The sequence below is a fragment of the Pelecanus crispus genome, chromosome 1 (assembly GCF_030463565.1).
Source record: "Pelecanus crispus isolate bPelCri1 chromosome 1, bPelCri1.pri, whole genome shotgun sequence".
NCBI classification, from domain to species: Eukaryota; Metazoa; Chordata; class Aves; order Pelecaniformes; family Pelecanidae; genus Pelecanus; species Pelecanus crispus.
In genome coordinates, this window is record NC_134643.1 from 204528708 (window position 1) to 204550271 (window position 21564).

The following is a 21564-nucleotide window of genomic DNA, read 5'->3' on the forward strand; positions in this document are numbered from 1 at the left end:
TCCTGAAGGGATTCTGTTCTGATCTGGCTTAATCTTATAAAAAAGTAGTGTGTGACTGCCACCAAGAACTGGTTCCTGATAGCCCTGTTACCAGCACCTGAGCAAGCTGTTGTGTCCAGTTCACTGTCTGAAAGCCATTTCCTGGTAGCTGTAAAAGTTTTCCAATAGTTTTTTTGCAGCTTTGCCTCCTGACAAGGGCAGCTTGAGTCACAAGGAATACTGGTGTGTGAGGGATAGGACAAAATGCAGGTAGTGTGGTTGGAACGTAGAGGTGTTTGCATTACCTGATTAAGAATCTTAGCTCCTTAGTGTCAATTAGAAATTAAGTTCACTTCATAATGACTTGCTCCTGCTCAGTAAGAAAGCTTTGATCCCTTTGACTTTTAAAAGGGTGACAGGCTTTGGCTGTGCTTTCTCCATCCTCTGGATTAGCTTTCGGAAGAACGGAGAATGAAGGCAAAGATGACTTGAGCTTGTAGTATCTGAGCAAGGGTGCCTTGTGTGGAGTATGAGTGGTGGTTTGTTTACTCACTTGCTTATGTATATTAGAGTTTCTCTTGAGGAACTGCAGTTCTGTATTGTCCTTGGACTTTCTTACTATGTTCAGCTTCTGGATTTCTCAGTGCCACTGGACTTGAAGATTTTTTTTGTCTCCACAGGAAGGACCAGTGTACCACAGCACAAGGCGCTGTGTAAGCAGATGAACACCTGTACATAAGGGCTTACAGAAAATTAAACTGAAGGAGCTAATAAGACAGTTTGTAAATTATGTGACTTCTGTCATTTTTTTGGTAGTCGTCAAAGATTCTTTGAACAACAGTGGGAATTTGTGGATGTTCATAGGAAGTTTTCTAAATTAATGGATAGTGTGGAATAGCTTGCTCAAAACTAAGCAAAATAAAGCAAGAAATGGAGGTGCAGAGAGTGGGGGAAGGCAGGTCAGTGGTATGCTTCTCCCTTTAAGATGTTTTAAGCATCTTGAGCTTTTTAACTTTTTGTGGGGAGAGTCACTGTTAAAAGTGAACTCCTGTATTTGTTTGTAGGAGCAAAAGGAAAAAGGGATAAGTAACAATGTGTGATTTTGGACAAGTTAAGCAAAATTTGATAATTCCCTAATACCACTTCTGAACAGTATATAATGCTATTGCAGTGGATGGCAAGATGGGGTGAGGCACTGACACTTCCAAAAGTCTTGAAGTGTGAGTGTGAAGATGTAGAAGGAAGAGCTGTTCTCTATTTTTTTTTTTCTTTCCCCAAGGCTTTCTGGTGTGAATAAGTGAGATTATGAGAACTTGTAGAGCAATGGCTAAACTTTTTTGTGCTCTTCAAACTTGGTCACAAACTATTTCAAAACCTAGTGCTGTAAAACTTTGGGTGTTGTAGGCTGGATTTAGCTTGGTCCTTTATGTGTGTATATATATGGCTGTCACCATTCTTCATGACACTGCCACAGCACCAGTTCCTTCTGTAGGAACATCTCTTCTACCTGCATTAGAAGCTGCTTTTATCCCTAGTGTTCAGTTTGAAAAACTTTGTGTAACTCTTTGGACCTTTTATTAAAAAGGTAAATTATGTTCCACTTTCAGCTGAAGCATTCTAGAAGCTTTGAAATATGTAAAAATGGAACAAATACAGTTACTTTGTCCAGTGCAGCTGTAGTTGTGGTATTAAGTATGTTTGCTTTTATGAAAGCTAACTAGTACCTGTTTTGATTTGTTCAATATACATAAATATTTTATCTGTTTAATAAGAGCATTTCTGTACTTTAAAATTAAGTTCAGTAAGAAATTCAGTAAGAACACTTGTGTTCTGAAAACTGCCAGCCACTCTATACACAGTTCTATGCCACTTAAAGGCAATAATTATAGTAATCTACTCCCAGGCATTCTACACTTGAGGATTGAAATCTACTAACAGCCTTCATAAACCTAAGGCATCCCTAGCTACAGACTGTGAGTTAGTGGTCAGTCTTCTACAGAGACCCCAGCCAGCTTTTTTTTTTTTCCCCTCACTTCCAATGTGCTGTGGGAAGAAGCTTTCTCTGTACTTATTTGAAGTACTGGTTTTTCCTTCTAGTTCAGGGTGAAACACAAAATGGTAGTAGATCATTAACATTTCCAGCCTCTTCTGCTGTTGGCTTGATTCAGTGTGAGCAATTATGGTAGGTAGCTTGTACACTCATTATGTAGCAGATCAGCACAGTGTGAAAATAACTGTTTAGCAGAAGTGCTGTCTTGGCTGGTGGTTTTGACTTGAAATGTTTGAGGTTTTTTTGCTACCTGAGTTTGCCTGATTGCTTAAACCATAACTCTTCATTACTAAGTTTGATTTGTAGTGTGATTACCTGAATGGTGGGGAAAGTGACTCAAAATTCTTTTTCTTAGTTTTCAAATGAACTTGCCTATTGCCTTGTGAAAACATAGGGATACAGATGAGGCATGATGATAGCGGTTTGAATGTTGTGTCCATACTTCTGAGATCATCAAACTAACAGCATGAATACTTTTCCTAATATACACTCAGTGGCACAGGGAAGACTGGTTTGTTTTACTTAAAGTGAGACTGTTCTACAGGCCTGGCTTTCATGTAAATACAGTTCTGTGATGTTTCTTATTACTACAGGAATTGACACTGGTATCAGTGGCTTATACTGAATGTATAACAGTAGTGTACTGAAACTTTCTTCTAGTGCATGCAGTAAATATCACCACTTAAGTGATTTGAGCTCCTCACTTGTTGCATATGTACTAATGTTGATGCAAAAGTAGCTGGAACTTGTGGTTTCTTGATCCAGGAAGTACAAAAGTGCTGAAAGAATTTGAAGTACATTTGCAGTTGTCTCCAGATTTTCAAAGTACATTGCATTTGCCATTGTAACAATTGCTCTATGTGATATTCTTATATTCAAGGCCTGGTAGTACATCCTGGTGCAAGTCTGGTTTACATTTGAATCGGGACTCCAATTTCAGCCTCGGTATGTGGCTTGAGGGGGAGGTTGGGGCAGAAGCAGCAGTCAAGAAGGGCAAAATTCTACTTGTATACTTTTAATGGGTGTTGAATCCAGAAGTCTTGTTGAAAAGCTTCTCATCAGGGTAGAATTTGGTGGCTTGATCTATTAGGGAGGTCCCAAAAGATGCATTCTGATACCCAGAAAACCCTCTTCTGTTCAGAGACTTTTCTTCCATACAGGCAAAAGTTAAATTCTGCTGGAAAAAGTAATGAGCAAGCAGCCTTCAATTTTCACTTTTAAGCTGTACAAGGTCTGAAAACTCAAGCAAACTGGTGAGAAGGAACTTATCATTTCATAAGGCAGAAGCACCACCACTAGGAATTTAGCACTGACGACTGTAACAAGGCTTCTAGTAACACCACAAGTCCTGTGTTAAAGAGGCTATTGTTTATCTGTAGTTCCACACTGTCCCATCAGTGTCTGCAGGATGCTTGCTGGTGACAAACTTGTAGGCATGGTCTGGATTCTTCTTTAATTTCATGTTGTGAAATGAAATATGTTGTGAATGAAAGTAAAGGGCGCTGCTTTTTTGGCTTGTAAACAGGTACTGTAGAAGCCACTTGAGATTCAGAGCAGTTGGTGCTTTTGGAAGGTCTGGGGAGGTTCTCACTGATGCTTAGTGAGTCCTTGCTGCTGGAATAGGAGTTGTTTGTATCAATAGCCAGTTAGTATTGACCCTTGTAACATGAATATCCCAAGTAGTGTTCACTATGATCTGCAGTTGAAAATATAAGTAGTAGTCCGCTATGTGCAAGTGCATTTATCTGTACTTATGCTGTAGACCAGCATTCCTCTTGCTCTGAAATGCACCTTTGCTTGTCAGGTAAAACTGTCCCTACTTGTGCTCAGCTCTGTCCTTGGTAGAGTTCAGACGTGGTGGCCATTTGTACTAGGGTTTGTACTACATTTGGAAATCTCTTCTGTTGTCATGTGAACAGATCACTTGCCTGACTGCAGAAAAGCATTTTGGAATTCTTCAAAGAAGGGATGTATTACTATATTCTAAATAGTACAAATGTAATCATGTATTAAACTAATCCTCTGCTAACTCTTTTCAGTTCTAGGTAGATACTGTTCTTAACTGAAAAGAAGGACTCAATGTTACGTACTTCTCGTAAATCAGCAAATAATTTTCCTGCAGTGCAGCTGTTGCTGAGACTGTAATGTATCACAATGAAAAAGGCTTAGGTTCAGCTATAGAAGGATTGTTTTAGCCATTAAAACTCAGCAAAAGTAACTGGTATTGTACGCCTGGTGTTGATGTTATGTTTCCAGATTATGCCAATGTATTTGAAGTTTCTGCATTTTTGGTCTTAGTGGGCTACTCCTAGGGCCAGAGCCCCTGGACGGTTAAACTGTTGAATTTTGCCTAGATTAAATGTCTGGATTAAAAAAAAAAAAAAATGGATATGAGTTCTAGTGCCATTCTACCTGCTGCATGCTGAGCTCTCTGGCATCCTGAAATTGTGTGGGTGGTTGTTTTTTTGGCATCATGATGGATTTCATAGATCAGTAGTAGCAACACAGTAGGGGATTTAAACTGCGTCTTTTTGCTCTTTTTAGATAAAGTCACTATTTAGGCAACTTTAAGACACTGGAGCCAAAGCTTAAATGCAGTCTGACTTCATGCAAGTGAAGCTGCTTTCCCACATATTTGTTGAATAAATATTGGCCCATATTCAGCAGTTTGTGTTCCCTTGTGACTCTGCGTTTCTACTTACTCCTCCACTGTTGATCTCTGCCCAGAGAAATATGTGAACAGGAAGAGACTAAATGGTTTTGGTGATTCTTTGTGTACTTTGAGTGAGGGTGGAGTCAAAGCAGGTGTCTTTTGGGTCTTAGAGGTGGCACGTACAATAAATCACACTTTCTGAAGTCTCTTGCTGTTTACAGCTGTGTGTATAGCCTTCTGCTCAGGGCTACAGACCACACTGTCTGACTGCTGGTGGTCTGTAGAAAAGGGTAGAAGAGTAAGAAATTCACTTAAGCTGACTTAAGTGGAGCTCAGGAACTGTAATAACTGCTTTCCATATAGTTTCTGTGGACTGTGAAGATACTTGTTCAGTTTTGAGAGAAATCTAAGTATTCATTTCTTCTACCACCCCCCTGCTTGTCACTAGAACAATAGCTGCTTAAGTTGTGGTGACACTTGGAATTAAATAATGGCTCTAAAACTGAAGTTAGCAATCTGGCTTTTAGGCAGCAGGTTAATTTATGTGACTTGTTTTGATATTTTTTCAGTCGTCTCGATGCTGTGTGTTTACCATGAAGCCTATTTTGGGTTTGCAAGGTAACTAAATGTGGTACTAAACTTCCTTTATTAGACAGTAGTTATTTCTAGGCTAACCGTTCCAGTCAGCTCTATTTTATCGAGTCGTACTTGCTAGCAGGGCTACTGAAAAGCAAGGGCATATTTCTATAGCAATGACCTGACAATAGAGCATGCTGAAACAGTATCATGCCTACAGAGCTTTTAGTGCTGTTTCTAAACAGTCTTTGTCTAATGTATTTGTTACTGAAAAATAGCCAGGAGTCTGTTTCCCTTTCTGTAGGGATTGCATGAATGGAGAACAAATGGAAAGGCCTTTTCTGTTTGCATGCTTTAGGAAAAGCCTCCAGGGTACAGGATTTGGAAGCAAAAAATGCTATCACTTCTATTAGATGTGACCATGAGGTCTTGTTTTTAGGTTAAACTGAGCGTAAGTAGTTGTGCTCATGCCTGCTCTGCATTGAGACTGCCATGAGCACTACTGTAGGAGGCCTTTCTAGTAGAAGTAACACTTGCTTTGGCAACATGAATTACATTAGCTTTTGTAGTCTTTCACTGCCTGCCTGTGGCAGAAGTCTTGCTGATGCTGGGGCAAGGTGGCACAAGACACTGTAGTCTAGAAATTCTGGAAAAACCTTACATGGTTAGGAGTTGATATTATTAAACTAGAGTAATGAGACTGTCATGCTTCAGTGGACAACAGTTCATAATGCATTTTTGTGTACATCTGTCCTAACAATGGTCTATATGAAGACAACAACCAAAATTAAACACTTGAGGATAAGCTTGTTGCTAATGCAGCTTCTCAGGAAGTGCAGATAGCTCAGCCAAGCTGGGTTTGTCAGCCTGAACATCTTGCTCCTGAAATGGAACTTGTGCATTAGGGTAGATATCTAATCTAGAAGATACTGGGGTGCTTCTCCTGGCAAGTAGTGTTAATCAATGAGTATCTTATCACCCTGCCTTTTTATTAGGCTTTAGTGTAGGACACAACACTAATGATGTGCATTACTATAAAATAATGATGTAAGAATATGAGATGTCTGTGCTAATTTAGATTTCCCCTTGTGTAAAACACTCTAAAACCTTAGTGGTTGATAGTCTAGCTGACAGCTTGTCTGCTTTTTTTTCTTTTGGTTATGCATGATGTCTTGGATTTAACTTGAAATAAACTGTTCTTCAGAAGACCTTCAGTGTTTTATTACAGCAGACCCAAACCATTCTGGCCCACAAAAAAACAAATTCTGGTGGAACTTGACCTGCAGGGGAGTTTGTGGGCTGGCTTGATATGTACTGACTCTTTTAAACCTGTATGAAAAAAATATTTTCCTTCCCAAATTGTATGATTTGAGAAAAGAGGGCTCAGAGATACCAAGATGTGATCAGTTCCTCCTGTTACAAAGGAGGGGAAGAACAAGTCTTCCAAACATGCAGTGGTGCCTTTAGTTGCTTCTGGTGGGAGCCCATCCTGTAAAGGAAGGAATCCTTGCACTACTGGAGATGAGGGGAACTGATGAGGTCCTTGAGATGAAAACTGTCCTAGTAGTAAGAGTTTCACTAGTTACTGGGCATTGCAATTTGAGGCTGCTGTAAGTGTCTTCTGTACACTGAAGTTCAGATGGATTGATTATTGGATGATGATCTTCTTAGTAATTGTTCCTGCAAATTGGTGTGTGTTAAAAGCACTAATATCAAGCAACTCTCATTCTTCAGCTCTGAGTTGAGAGTATTTGAAGTATGTGAACTGAGGAATGGATAGCTGTGGGATAGTTGCCTGGGGAAGGACAGTTTATTGTACTTACAACCCTGGAAATGAGACCACATGTGTCTCAAGGAAGTCCTGGTTTTATCATGATTAGTCTGAAGGTGAAGTTCATCTGAGTTGTCAATCTAAATTGTCAAGGAAGGTGTGGAAGTGCTTAAATAGCTGACTGGGAAAATGTGGAGCTGTATTCAGCTGAACATTGCCAGCACACATACACTTCTCGAGGAAGCAACCTCTCTGCCTCTGTTACTGGCAGCCTTTGCCTCTTTGTGGATGATTCAATAGATTAAAACTTCACCTTATGAAAAGGTTGGGGGAAACGGGGAAAATGGCAACTGTGGGAGTTGTCATGCAAAAATTCCACGTTAACGAAGAGGGGAACTGTACTGGAAAACTACTGTTGAGTGGTTTTTTAGCTTACTGCTTGCTATTTTTCATGTGACTATTATCAGTATAACTAATCTTTGGTACTCTTTAGTAGCATGGTAATTAGTTAAAGTATTATGAATGACACTAACCTTTTTCAAATTATACAGTGGTTGCATTCAGAAAAAATCTCTGCACTGCCCTAGAAACAGTGGGGCCAGACTTTCAGCTGTACTGATGTGTATCCAAACGCATTGAATTACCAGTGTTTTGTGGTGTTCCTCCTGACTTGCACAGTGGTGTAACTGGAAACATGACTTACATGAATTAAGTTGCAGATATAGAGGAGACAAATCTCTTCTAATGTTTGCACACTTGTTCAAACATCAAACTGTATAGTATAGTTAAGCAAGGTTTGCATAGTTAACAGCTGTTGTGTTAGGAAAAGCCAGTTTGTTAGGTTTCCTGCATGTGCTCCCCTCCTCCCCCTGCCACAACCTGTTCTGTGAGCTGCAGACTTGGTGTTCTTGGACTTGGGTGCCAGGCACTTCTTTTAAAGATAAGATGGCTCTGACTTGGGCTGGTCAGAGGGCTAACCTTTGCCGATATTTATCTTTAGTGACCAAAATTGTGCTATGAATAAGCTGCCTGAATTTTCTGCCTGTTCATCTGTAGATTTTAACTGCTTTCTGAGCTTTGCTTATCCTGAAGTCATCTACAATACGTTTATCTGTTGGGAGGGAGCACAAAGCTTTTTTTATTTGTAAGTATTGTATTTGTCCTTTAGAGAGCTGTTCTTCAGAGGCAAATTAATGAAATGTTCCTGCCCAGCTTAGAATATTAGTTAGCTTTTCATAAGAAGCTTTCTTTTTGAATAGTAACATGCATGTTCTTTCTGTACGTACACGTGGTTACTGTTTTGGGTCTGCGTGGTAACAGCTGAATGTGCCCCTTACTAATTAGAACTGTACCTATCTTCTGTAGGCATCTGTCATATTATTTTAGCAATGGATGGAGTGACTTAATATGTACAAAGCTCGTTCAGAAGATCCTTATTGTGTTGGTGTTTATGTAATCATTAGAGTAAGAATATTGTTTGCACCAGTTAGCTGTAAAGTTGGTAAGTGGTAGAATGGTGTTGAATAGATGTTTCACCTTGATTGCCATAAGACAAATTCTTGCTCTAATATAGTCCTAGCAATGTGATATCCAGGGGAATACTATTTCAATATAAAAATCTGCCAATTCTTGATTTATAATTAGTATTGCTTGAGGAATTCACTTGTAGGGTATGTCTAAACTATTAACTTGATTAACCTGTATTTTTAAAGTCACAAGGTATTTGAGACATGTATGTTTAATTATGTTCTGTATTATAGGAAGGATATTACATGGGGGACCAAGTGCATGTGGCTTAAAACAACAAATACTTAGTTGGAAGAAAATAATAGCATTTCAAGGAAATTTCTCTTCATTTATACAATAAAGTGCTACACTACATGCTTTAAACTAGGATGCATGTTTTTACTTAGTTGACTTGGTGTAACTTATGTTGAAGCACGATCACCTGCAACTTCTGTAAAATACTACATTGAGTATTTTAATACATGATTCTGCTGAGCAGTAGTAGCAATAGGAAGTCTACAGGCTGTAGTGCTAGAAATGCTGTCGTGTTGCCTTTTTTAGAGATCCAGTTAAAGTAGTAACTGATTTGCATCAAACCTAGTAGGGATTTGTAATTCCTTGAATAGGAAACTAGGTGAAATTGAATATAACTACCACAATCTAATAAGATGGGATCTTAATTGTTTTTTAATTGATCATCTTGTTTAACTTGTTCCACTGATACTACTCTAGTGTCCAAAATAGAGCTTTGTATAATAAATTGTGCCATGTTGTCCCATGTTACTGTTTGATTCTGGAAGATGCAGCAGTATATCCCCATATAAATGGGGATGGGGAAGAAAAAAGGGAGAAGAAAATAGTTAAAGCAAATAAATGGTCTTGGAGAATGCTGTTCTCTAACCTTGTACATACACTTATCTTTGTAAGAGAACGCCACTGATCTTAATTGCCTGTGGGACAAGGTTGTAGTAAGAGTTTTATCCATAGCAGTCAGTTGTGAAAGACAGATCATGTAGGTAAAGCATTTGGTTATACTAGTCCTTCATGATTTGTGAATAGTAATGCCATGGATTTCAGTTGATCTGGAAGGCTTACTGGTGGGAGAGGACAAGAAAAGCATCTCACATAGGTTCTGCAGCATAGAGGCTGGTCCTCTATCTCAAGAAGGCACGTCGATGACTGGGTTGTAACTGATGTGTTCAGAGAGTAAGGACTTGCACATAGGAGTCTTAATCTCTTCTGGGTTGTTTTTGGTAACTTGATACCATAGGGGTGGCTTACAGAACTCATTTAAAAATGGAATGGTTAAATCTTCTTGTTTTGGATGCTTTTTTCCTGAAGTTGTACTCATGCCTATCATGGGTTTGATGCGAGGAAGACAAGAAATTATACAGATTGAGACTAGTTAGTGCGGTATATTTTTGTTTTAAGGTAGAAGAAATAGTAATATAATTACTCAGGGAATAGCTAGGAAAGATTAATCTGGAAAAGTGTGTATTGTTGTTCTGGAGGATTACTCATAGCAGTTATAGTGTGGTTCTGAAGTGGGAAATGAGGCATTTTAAAAATAGCACTGCAGAATTTCTAACTTCTGTGTTCAACTCTGCCTCCCCCCCAGCACTTAAATCCATGTTTTGATAAGGGCTAAGCACTTGAAAGTGCTTGGAACTGAGGTAAAAGGTTGCCTGTTCACGGTGCTGAAATTTGGATGCATAGTAAATTATCTGGTGGTTTATCCAATAGTAGAGGTACCAGTGGTTAAAGTGGGACTGTCTGCCTTCTGGATCTGTGCAATACCTCTTTTGTTCTCTACAGCTCTTTCTCATAACACAGGCAACGCTTCCTCCATGTACTATATTGTCTTTACTGAGCGATCTTTCTAACACTGGCTTTTAGAAGCCTACTTGAAACTTTTTGGTCATAATCCCTATATGATTTTCCAGTGAAATACTGAAATAAAACACCTTTAACCCGCAGCACAGCCAAGTACAGCGTGGTGACATTTCTACCTCGATTCCTGTATGAGCAGATAAGAAAAGCTGCAAATGCATTCTTCCTCTTCATTGCCTTACTGCAGGTATTGTTTTATTGGTTTGCTTTGATTATAAAATGAAATCGTAATGCAGTAAAAGTTGTTTCAGTTGTTATGTTTAACTGCAAAGAAATTCTTAGACATATTTTAATAGTAATATTAATGAGGTGTGTACTTTATAACTGAAATTAGAAGGCAACTTAGACTTTTTCCAGTGTAGTCTATAAAATCAAGCTACTTTTCTTAATAAGTAAAAACAAGAAGTAGTATTGTAGCAGTATTGTAAAACACTGACCATACTGAGAAAAGCATTTGTAGATTCTTGTGAAACTGCTGACTGTTGAGATAGTCCAGGTTATCACTGCTCCCAGTTGAATTACATCAGTTGAATGCTTTTTTTGTGAAGAGGAGAAATAGAATAAAAGGCATGTACAACAACTTTCTTGTCTAACTTTATGGTAGTAGTTTCTTCAAAACTGTTGAGATCTTGGGCTACTTTGCCCACTGAAACTGGATGTCAGGCACAAATCGGAAAGCTCTGCGTTCTCTCTTCTGAGCACTTTACATAACATTATGAATTTGCTAGAAACTAATTTTAAATACAAATATAAACCTGGTATCTCTCCTTCCTCTGTTCACAGCAAATTCCAGATGTCTCTCCAACAGGAAGATATACCACCTTGGTGCCATTGCTATTTATTTTAACAGTTGCTGGCATCAAAGAAATTATAGAAGACTATGTGAGTATGATTATGGGAAAGGCTGTGCTAAAGGCAGTGTCTCAAAAAAGCCACAAAATACTACAAAGCTATGCATCTCTGAAGTCTATTGAGTCATTGCTTAACAGCAGCAAAACGTCCCTTTGACTTTCAAAGCTCTGAACTTAACTAGAATTTGTGTAGCATACTGAGATAAATTAAGTATTTTCATTATAGGTGGTGAACAAGGAAACAGTAGAAGTCAGGACACTTGTTTCTACCTCTTCAAACTTATTTATTTATGCTGTTATTAGAAAAGCCTGGCTAGAAAGACAGTGTAGAGTCCTGACAGATATGTGTTTTTTTTAGTTGGTCTTGAAAATGGGCAGGGGGGAAAGCAACTTCAGCATAGAGCATACTGTTTGGGCGAAAATCTGCACAAACTTGCTTGAAAACTGTTTATAATAGAGGTCTTTCTGGTTTGCAGAGTTCTGATGAATAAGTTAATTTAGAAATCTCTCTAAACAAACAGCGCATAGAATGCATAGTGCAGCTGTTATCTAAATATACTGTTTTTCATTGTTCCTCCTGTTGTTCTTCCAAAAACCATTTTTGGAGACTTTTTTTGCTGTTGATCCAGGCTTGAGCCTGACTTCCACTGTGGGGATTCTCACGTTTAAAGTTAAATTACGTTTTTTTTTTGTACAAACCATTTGGATTTAGATGATCTGTGTGGCTTTAAAAAGAAAAAAAAAAAGACCTAATGTATCATCTTGCTATTTGTCATGTTTCTAGCTCTAATGGTTTTGGAACCTGTAATGAGGTGTAATGAAATGTTTTGTTTCCTTGCAGAAAAGGCATAAGGCAGACAGTGCAGTGAATAAAAAGAAAACAATAGGTAAGACTAAACAGTTTAAGTTAAATATTTAAAGTGCAAATAGTGAATACCAGAACACTTGTTCTGGAGCAATTCTATTGCTTAAAGAGTCATGATGGTGGGGAATGCATGTCTTTTTGGACTAGGTAGTTACTGGTATGTTAGGATTTTACTTTAAATGTTTCAGACTGGTGCTGATAGTGTGACACTTGCGTGCGAGGTATGGGGGGATTATTAGAATTTATTAAGTTCATGTAACTTCAAGGTTGTCTAAAGTTATACAGTTCTCAGCTCCTCCCAGAAACCCAAGCAATTTTAGCCCCTGCCAAACTCTATCCTGATTACTTTTAAAAAAACCCTAATAAACCCAGCACCAAACACCCCTCCCCCCCAAAAAAACCCCAACCAAACAAAAAATCCCAGCAAACCCCTGAAACACTGAAAGTTGGTGTCAAAGGAATTTTAAGTCACTTTTGTAAATGCTGCTGCCCTTTAAAATATAGGAAGAGCTCTGGGGATTTTGTGGATTTGCTTTCCTCAAGTGTCACAGAAAGAATGTAACACTGATATCCTTTGAATGCCTATGTGTGTCCCTAATGTATTGATGCTGCTTGTCACTGAATACCTGAAGACATAACTTTTATTTTCTTCCTCTCCCTTAACTGAAAACCTGTGGCAAAAATAGGAGGAGTTTATTGGTGGCTGCCCTATGGTCAGTCCGTGCTACAGTCACAGGTTCTCTGTGTTCCTGTGTTGGACAGCTCCTTTGCTCCGTCATGGACATCCTCAGATGAAGTGCACAGGGACTTTAGCTTTGAGTAGAGCCCCTTCCTCCCAAACACATTTACCTTAAGTGTCGAGAAGTTAGACTAATACTTAAAGGAACATGGGCAACTGAACAACCTGCTAGCTCCATGCTTCATTTAACAGGCAAAATATTTGCAGGGCTTTTCAGTGAGTTATTTTTCTTTTGTGCTTGAGAAGTTAAGTTGATCATTGAGGTTGCATATTAATGAACATCAAAAAGCATTGCTTTGCCAGTTCTTCAAGATAACTTCTCTACAAGAGTCTAGGAAAACGTTTCAAGTGCAAGAACCCTATTTATTAGTCTTGAGAAATCAGGAATTAACTGGCTGTAGCACAACAGGCCTTGTTACAGGTAATATGAAAGACTGTTCTTTCCAAGGTCACGTAGGCAGTCTAATTCATTTGCAGTTAGAGAACATGTGCTAACAAACACTTCAGGGGAAGTTTATCACAGTAATTGTGGAGAGACAACCTTAAAGAACATAAGGTATTCTTATGGAGCCAAGTGGAACTCAGCACTTGAAATTATTTTAGTTCAAGTTTTTTTTTTTTACATTTGAATCATCTAAATACAATTTTCAAAATTATACTTAAAACTGTATCCTCATATTTCTTAAGAGGAAGGCTAAAGAGGCACATTCTTGAGACTTGTATTATGAGAATGAAAAGCTAATTTATGTTCAAGGTAGGATTAAGATGAATTAAAATTTAGGTTCTGTATGTGCCTTTAGGTTCCTCTTATAGCTGAGTTGAGGTCTAGTCAATGCAATCAGTACAGAGAGTTGCTCAACTCCCTCAAAAGTAGACATCTACTAGCTGCTTAGCTATCTTCTGAACTACACTGACTACAATGACCAGATGCTTGCTTCAGTAACATTCTTGTAAGCCTTGCATTTGTCTTGGTGTTTATTTTTTTGAGCGGTAGTGTGTCTTCAAAGCACATTTCCTATATTAAATTTCCCGTTGAAAAGGTTGGTTTGCTTTGCAGAGTGGCTTTGGTATGTAAGAATTAAATTCTCTTTGGAGGAAACTAAATTGAAAGTTCTGCTCCAGGTGAGCACTGTAAATCTTCCTTAGGAGCTGGAGCATGTTAGGCTATGAGCCAGAGTTCCACGTCTTGGATGGCTTCACGTGGTGTATATGGAGATAACATTGAATCTAGGGACCAGACTAAATGTATTCCTAAGTGAAGCCCCTGAGCAGCGTATTGCGTAGACGTAGAGAGCTAAGTAATAACTTTTCTGATGTATTGATCCTCTTATTGTCAAATTATAGAATAAGCCATGAGCATTTAATACTGTATGGGACGCCCTTGAATAATAGACAAGCTCAGGGCTAGCAAACTATTGCACAAGACTGATGGGAAATGCTTGCCCTTCAGGAGCAGCACTTCAAATGGCCTTACACACCTAGGTGTGAGTGACAGCATTCTTAGATCTAGAACATCAATACACTGCTTTTTAGTCTTAGAAAGTCTTAGATAGAAGGTTTATATTGAAACTCTGTTTTTGAGTAGGAACAATCTTTTTAGGTACTTGTTCTTTGTTACTTTAACCAAATACCTTTTGATAATGAATAATTCATCAATTTTACCCTCCTATAAATATTCTAGAGAAGACAGTCTTTTCTGCCCTTTGGAGTACTCCTATAAAATGGGGTTAAGCAGAGTAGAAGGTACAAAATTGCAACCCCAAAATTTCTGAACTGTTCGATGTCTAATGGAAGCTTTCTCTTTAGATTACGGGATTGAGTTTACTGAAGCAACTATTCTCTTTTTTAATTTGCTTGACTAATTAACTTTATTAGTTAAACTTATTTCAGTAAGCATGAAAGCTACATTGTTTTCTTAAGTAAATTGTCTGCAAGACCAAGTTCATGGCACTTGAAGCTACGAAATACTTCATTGCATGTGAACATACAACAGCAACAACAGTTGTCTCCAAAATTTTCTGGTGGAACAGGGAGCTGTTTAAAGCAAGGCACAGGAGATGCTCAGTTCCTCTCTGAGGGTTTGGGTTTTGAATCAAGGTTGCAGGTATGTGGCTTTTTCACTTGAGATTCTGGGATCAGGCGTTCTCCTGTGTTCTGAACTAAGCAGAGCTCAATTCAGGCACAGGTTAGAAGGAGGAAGGGGCGCAACAAAGCTGTTCTTCCCCTAAACTGCATGTACTTGTTTGGGTAGCACCTCAGCAGTTTAGATGCGCCACTAGCAGTGCTTCTGTTGCTGCCCACCCATTTTTTATTAAATAGTTTACTGTGATCCATCCGCTGTAATATTAAATCTCGGGATTCACTGCTCTGAAGTGTGTGGCCTGGGGACAGGAATCAAGAGGTGGGTTTCTTGTACTTGATCTGGTGTGACAAATCTTGCATTCCTGTTTCGGGAATGCCCTAACCTGAGTAGGACAGCGGAGGCTGTATTCCATAGAATTGTATCTTCTGGGAATTTGGTATGATTTTCAAATGAGCTATGTATGTGAATTGATTAGAACTGAAGAGAAAATTTATTCAGAGTAGAGGGCTGGCCCCTTCAACTTTCATCTGTTGCATACCATACTTTCTGAGCATCTTTAAAAACTGGCTGCAGCTGTTTTCAGTGAAGGGTTTGAGTTTGTTTAGGTATACTTGGTGCACTCAGACCTGGACTGGATTTGGCTGCTCAGCAATGATTGGGCATAAAGTTTTGACCTTGCTCTTTAGGCTAGGGTACTATTATGTATGTGTAGAAGCATCTAGAGGAAGTACTTGTGTGGAAAAGCATGTTCCAGAGTAGGTGACTAATGAAAGTGTTAAGGCAGCAGTATAGGAATATAGCAGGCACTACAGAAGCCAAGGCCTGTTTCAGTACCTTGTTTCCTTTTTTGTTTCAATGTGAGCTTCAGCATTTAAGATTCTTCTTCTGCCAAAGCTGATCTTTGCTTTTTACTAGGACCTTGACCCTGCTTGACAGTTAAGCCTCAACCCTTAAGGGCAATTTATGTGGTAGTGAGGTTGGATGTGTCAGAGTCAAAACATAATGAATAAAATGCAAGGAAAAAGGTGAGAAGTGAAAATTCTGTGGTTAAGTCATACATAGAGATGCTTCAAGGTATTGATTGACAGTGGGCAGTAATGCCCTTTGTTTTAAGGAAGGTCACTTCCCACACAAGTAACAACACTGCCCATCTGTGTGTTAGCATGAAATGATGCCGAGAAGAAATCAGGTCACCAACTGTTGTCTAGCAGGTGCTAAAAATGGTATAATATAAATACTAAGGGCAGATTCTTCCTCTTTCTTGGATGCATGTGCCTACAGCTGTGGACAAAAAGTGTGGTCCCAGCTTCTGAAGAGTAGTTTTCTGATGTATGTGTTAGTTCCCATTCTGGTCAATGTTCACTACTGCTGATACAGTTGTTCTGAAATTTGTCCAGATCTTGGGTATTTGTTCTAATCTAATGTTAAACTTTCTTTCCAGTTCTAAGAAATGGGATGTGGCAGAACATTATGTGGAAAGAGGTAAATAAAATTGAGGATGGGAGGGAATGGAAGAATGTGTTCAAGAATTACTTTTGCCAGAATAAATTTGGAGGCCTGGAGTTAATGCACGCTATGTGAGAAATCCCTGTGACTTGGGGTGGGAAGGATCCTTTCTGTTGCAATAGTGAAAATTGCCCTGAGCAAGGCACCTGAGTACCCATCTTTAAATCCTAGTACTATGTTTCTGTCAAATGCTAATGAACTGTTGTAAGTGTTCTTGCTTGGACAGTTAATATGCTCCAGGGTGTAAACAGTATTTTGTTTTCAGTCCACATCTAGAAGAGTTATTTTCACTGCAATGCTGTACCTCCCCTGAAAGTCTAACAGATTTATTTTGCTATCTGTGCTAAAAAGTTCTTAGGTTTTGAGGCTGATTAGTAAGCTGTTTGCTCAAGTAAGGAACACAAGTCCTGCTGCTACCTCAGGCACTCAGGACCCATGTTCTGTGAAGCCCTGTGCCAGGACCTGGTGAGCTTTGTTTCCAGAACTTGCTGAAAACCCTTGGGACATAATGATCTAATCATGGCTCTTAATGCCTTTTTAGGGACAAAATTAGACTCGTTAACTAACAAGTGAGGAAAAAGTACACCCTTTTTAAACCTCTGGGAAACGAGATCTACCTCAAGAGACCTAAAAGCAATCCTGCTGAAATGTTAGGCAATAGTAGAAACTAAAGACTGCCAGGGATTCTGATGGCTAATGCTGATGCCTGTTTATGCTGTTCCATGTCCCATTTGTATTTAGGACACTGAATTCAAAGATATTTAAAGCTGAGGCTGGAACCTAGTTTTCTTATACCCTTAAGCACTTCTTGAATTGGCCTGTATCTGCATATTGTCCAGGCTTGCATTTATTGTTAGGGAGGAACAGTTCTGTGCTATCCACCTTGTTTACTTTAAGGCAGACTTCTGATCTTTTTTGTGCTGAAATTGGTAGGGAATTTGTTTTCAGTGGGCTCAGAGTAAGGCTAATGAATCTGCCTCTTCAAACATGCTGTCTGCTTCAATTTTTATAAATTAATATGTTAAAAATACTTTTAAGCCCATTTCAGACTCTCGGGAGTGCATTGGTGCTAAGCAGCCTGATACTTAAACTGTTTTGAGAGTGCTACTTGGTCCTTTTTAGAATGAAAGTCCCATGCAAGTGTTGACTCCTGTTAAAGGTGCCAGAAACTCTTAGGTCTTCAGTAATTCAGAAATTAGGACATTGCATGTCTCAAGTGACTACAGGTCAGGGAAGAACTGGTTGCTGCTGTCTATCTGTACAGATAGTACTCCTTGCTAGTGACTAGTACAAGAAGTGCATCTAAAGAGGGCTAAGGGAAAATTATAGTGATGACTGGGTAGGTAAGTAATACAGAGAAGGAACAAGAGAAACTCTTGATAGTTGAGGAAGGTAAAGTTTAAAGATAACTTTTTTACTAGGAAAAAAATCTTTGTAGGTTAAATAAGACTAAAGGGAAAAGTAACTCAAATTTGGATAACGGCAGGATAATAGAAAAAGGTAATTTTTACAAAATATAAGCCACAGAAATTCACACCTTCCAATTGAGTATATCTGTTTTTTCTATAGAGATTTGTTTACTTTGTATTCAGAAAAGGGAGTGCTTTGATACTTCAAAACTTGCAGTGAAAAGTACTCTGACTTTCAGAAGCATTGTCTCTAACTGTTCTGTGCATGATGCTGTTCTTTTGACTGGGTGAAGGAAAATAACAAACTAACATTCTAGACAAGCAAACTGTTTGTTTTTCTCTTCCATGCTACTGTACTCGTGCCCCTGACTCAACAGGTAGCAGTAGGAGATATTGTGAAGGTCACCAATGGGCAACATCTTCCAGCAGACATGATCATTATATCTTCCAGGTATCCTGAATGGGTGTGGAAATGATATGTCTGATGAACTGAGGTGCAGAGGGAGTCCTAAACTCTGTATTTGCTATCAATGAAAACAGACATCAGATAGCAGTAATTCTTCTCCACATCTAAATTTCAACAATGTCAAAACAGTGCTTTGCTAGGCAATGATTCACATATCATTATAGATAGGTTCTTAAGAAAGAAGGCTTCGTTGAGGCTTCGTGGTATTACGTACCTGTAAGTCTCAAAGTGTATCACTGAGTTTGAAAGACTGAAGGTCTGTTAGACAAGCTTCATGCAGTCAATTGCTCTGTGGCCTTCTGAGGATCCCTCCATTTAATTAAGTTTAAATTTTCTTTCAGTTAATTCCACTGAGTTTCCAGCATATTTTCCTGCCCCTCAGGAAAGATTTCTCTTTTCAAACAGTAATTCTAAAAGGCTATTGCAGCTGGCATCTAAAAACTAGCCTGCAAAATAGCTTTTGGGCTTCGTTTGTTTACTGCTTGTCTTTGATACAATGCACATATAGGCTATCCCTAGCATGGTAGCAACAGTAAATGTTGAGTACTGCTCATTTTTTGTGAAATATGGGACAACACGTTTATACCAATGTACTAGCAAACAAAGTTTGGTCACTAGTTCCTAAAAGCATTTGAGTGGTACTTGGCTGCTAATGTAGATCCTATATTGTGTTGAACAACTTGAGGCCAAATCGAGACCACTGTCCACTTTGAGTTTTAAACAAGAGACAACAGTGCAGTTCCTGTTCTTGAACATGCTTTTTTCTAGTAGTCAAACCTTATGACATCTTGCTCTTCTCCATAATTTTTTTCTGTCAGCATGCTTTTCAACAGTGACTGCAGGTTGCTCTGGTCTCCAGGTTATAGTTCTCTTAGATGACCCAGCTTCTAAGGGAACTTGTTTTCTAAGCTACTACATTTTCTGCTCCATCTTTGTCTGTGCCATTCCTGGGAGGGATTTTTTTTTTTTTTTTTTTTTTGGAAACTGTATGGGGAACCTCAGTCTTTTTGAACTGTCACATGATCAAGGATAGAGGTATCTTCATTCCATAGTATACAATATTGTGGTTTTTTCTAAAAAAAAAAATAATTTTAAATAAGCAGTTGTCAACCTTAATATGCACTTAGTTAGGCTACACTTTGACATCAATAACCTGCTGTTTCAGCATTGAGGACTATTTGTTTTACTTGAGAACTTCTTCTCTAATGTATTATACTACAAAACCTTCTGATTTATTTCTTAACTTGCATGAGTCAGCTTTTTGTTCTACCTTATTCTACTAACCTGTCATCATTGATAATCACATAACTGGAGAATTTAACCCAAAGTATGTTGATTTGGGAGAACCTTTGCTTGAAGTAAATAGCAATTTCTATGGCAGTTCTGCTTTACAATTGGTATTATTCCTATGATTCTTTTAAATGACAATACTAAGTGTCCTCAGTTCACCAGAAGGCTTTGCATGCTCTGAAGGGGTGGGGTCTTTTGCTTGTATGTGTTAATCTTCTGTGTCTGAGCTGACTGTCAGAGGCAAAATAAACAGTTGTTTTTATCTTGACTCTTCTTTCCCCATAGAATAAAGGTGACATCAAATGAATTTTACATAGATAATAAATTTACATGAAGGGAAAAAAGATTTGAATACGAACACGCCTTTGTGTGGAAACATACATTTCTGTGGAAATGAAAGGAATTGTCTTGCAAGAGGTCTCCCTTCTGAGTTAACCACTTCAGTTGTAGTAGATAAGGTGTTTGAGGTAAAAGGCATTCAAGCTGGACTTAATCTGTGGCTTTCTTCGGTTCAGATTCAGGTTGCCTCTATAGGAGGAGGCAAAGAACAGACTCTGAACCTTTTTTTTTTTTTAAAGAAAAATTCTCTGTAGAGAAAAATTAGCTTCTTACTGTGTTGTAAATATACCTGGCTGTTTCTTAACAATTTTTGTCCTAAGGAGCCTTTATTACTGACTCTTCCGCTGATTAAGTACCCTTGCTGTTAAAGCAGTTGGTTACTTTGGAAAAGACATAGCAATCAAGAGTATGAAAAGTGGTATGTTGAAGAAGCGCATTTTTGTGTCCGGATGGGAAACTCATGTTCCTTAGCAGCCTGAGAAGAGAGTTGGGTGACAGTCACCACCAAAATGGTGGTGCCTTACAGAGGTTTTAAATCTTAGGGGGCATGTCACAGGTGCTACCTGTGCAGAGCTCCTCCATGTTAGGTGTAGATAAGACCTTGACTAATGGAAAACCCACAGTTCTGTGAGGAAGACTTTTTTTGCACCTAGTGGTAAGGGCAGAAGCACCTCTGGAAGATGCAGATCACAGCCCTCAGTTTCAATCTTACCATACCTTTTTTGATTCTCAAAAAAAAAAAAAAGCTGATTAGCAGTGACTTCAGATGTACCTCCACAAGTCCCTCAACTTTAAGGTGGCAATGACCTTTTGTGTGCACGGTTCAGACAGAACTCAAGAGCAGAGAGCACTACCTCTTCATCCAAGCACATCCCCTTTTTTACACTGTTCAATGCTTAGTAGTTTATCTATAGCTTTTGCAATCTGAAGTAATTTTATGGATTGCAATGTAAAATAGTCCACTTCAGGCATCTAAGTTTATCATGACTTGCTAAATCCTTATTAAACTTCTGATTTAGACTTGTCTTTCTCTATAATTTGTTGTATGAGAGTGTTCATATCCAAAGACATCTCTAAAATGTGTACTTTCAGCTGGCTCTTTCATGGTCATATACAAGCAATATGGATTTTTGTCTTCTGCAGTCTATTGAAAAAATGCATTGTGGACAATCCTAGTGCAAAAGTAGTATGCAAAAAGTACTGAGTTTTAATATTGAAAATCTTATGCTCCTTACAGTGAACCGCAAGCCATGTGCTATATTGAAACAGCTAATCTCGATGGGGAGACAAATCTTAAAATACGACAGGTAAAAACCCATGAATTTCACCTTTTCTTTCCATTTAGGTATCTAATACTAGCTACAAAATGGAGTCTAGCTGGCATGATAACAATACAAGTACTCTTTTTAAAAAAAGAAAAAAGCACATCTCCTTCCAGGTGGCTGTAGCTTTCTTTTCAACAGGTAAAAACCCAAGCAATAATGCTTTGTGTGCAAGTGTAAGGAACTAATCTGGAGGAAGTATTAGAAGCCCACAAAGGGAAATCAAGCAGACCTTGGCTATGTTTTGCTGAAGGTCCAGTAAGTAGAAT

The 21564-nt window shown here is 38.6% G+C and overlaps 1 protein-coding gene across 2 annotated transcripts in view; it reads left to right on the top strand.

The window, feature by feature from the left end:
- ATP8A2 (ATPase phospholipid transporting 8A2) overlaps nucleotides 1–21564 on the top strand; it is a 345102-nt gene that overhangs the window by 47155 nt on the left and 276383 nt on the right. For both annotated transcript variants that reach the window (XM_075708776.1, XM_075708786.1), the window contains 6 exons: nucleotides 10513–10612; nucleotides 11209–11307; nucleotides 12118–12163; nucleotides 16405–16445; nucleotides 18256–18329; nucleotides 21211–21280. In XM_075708776.1, the coding sequence (XP_075564891.1) occupies nucleotides 10513–10612; nucleotides 11209–11307; nucleotides 12118–12163; nucleotides 16405–16445; nucleotides 18256–18329; nucleotides 21211–21280 (430 nt within the window). The remainder of the gene's footprint in view (nucleotides 1–10512; nucleotides 10613–11208; nucleotides 11308–12117; nucleotides 12164–16404; nucleotides 16446–18255; nucleotides 18330–21210; nucleotides 21281–21564) is intronic.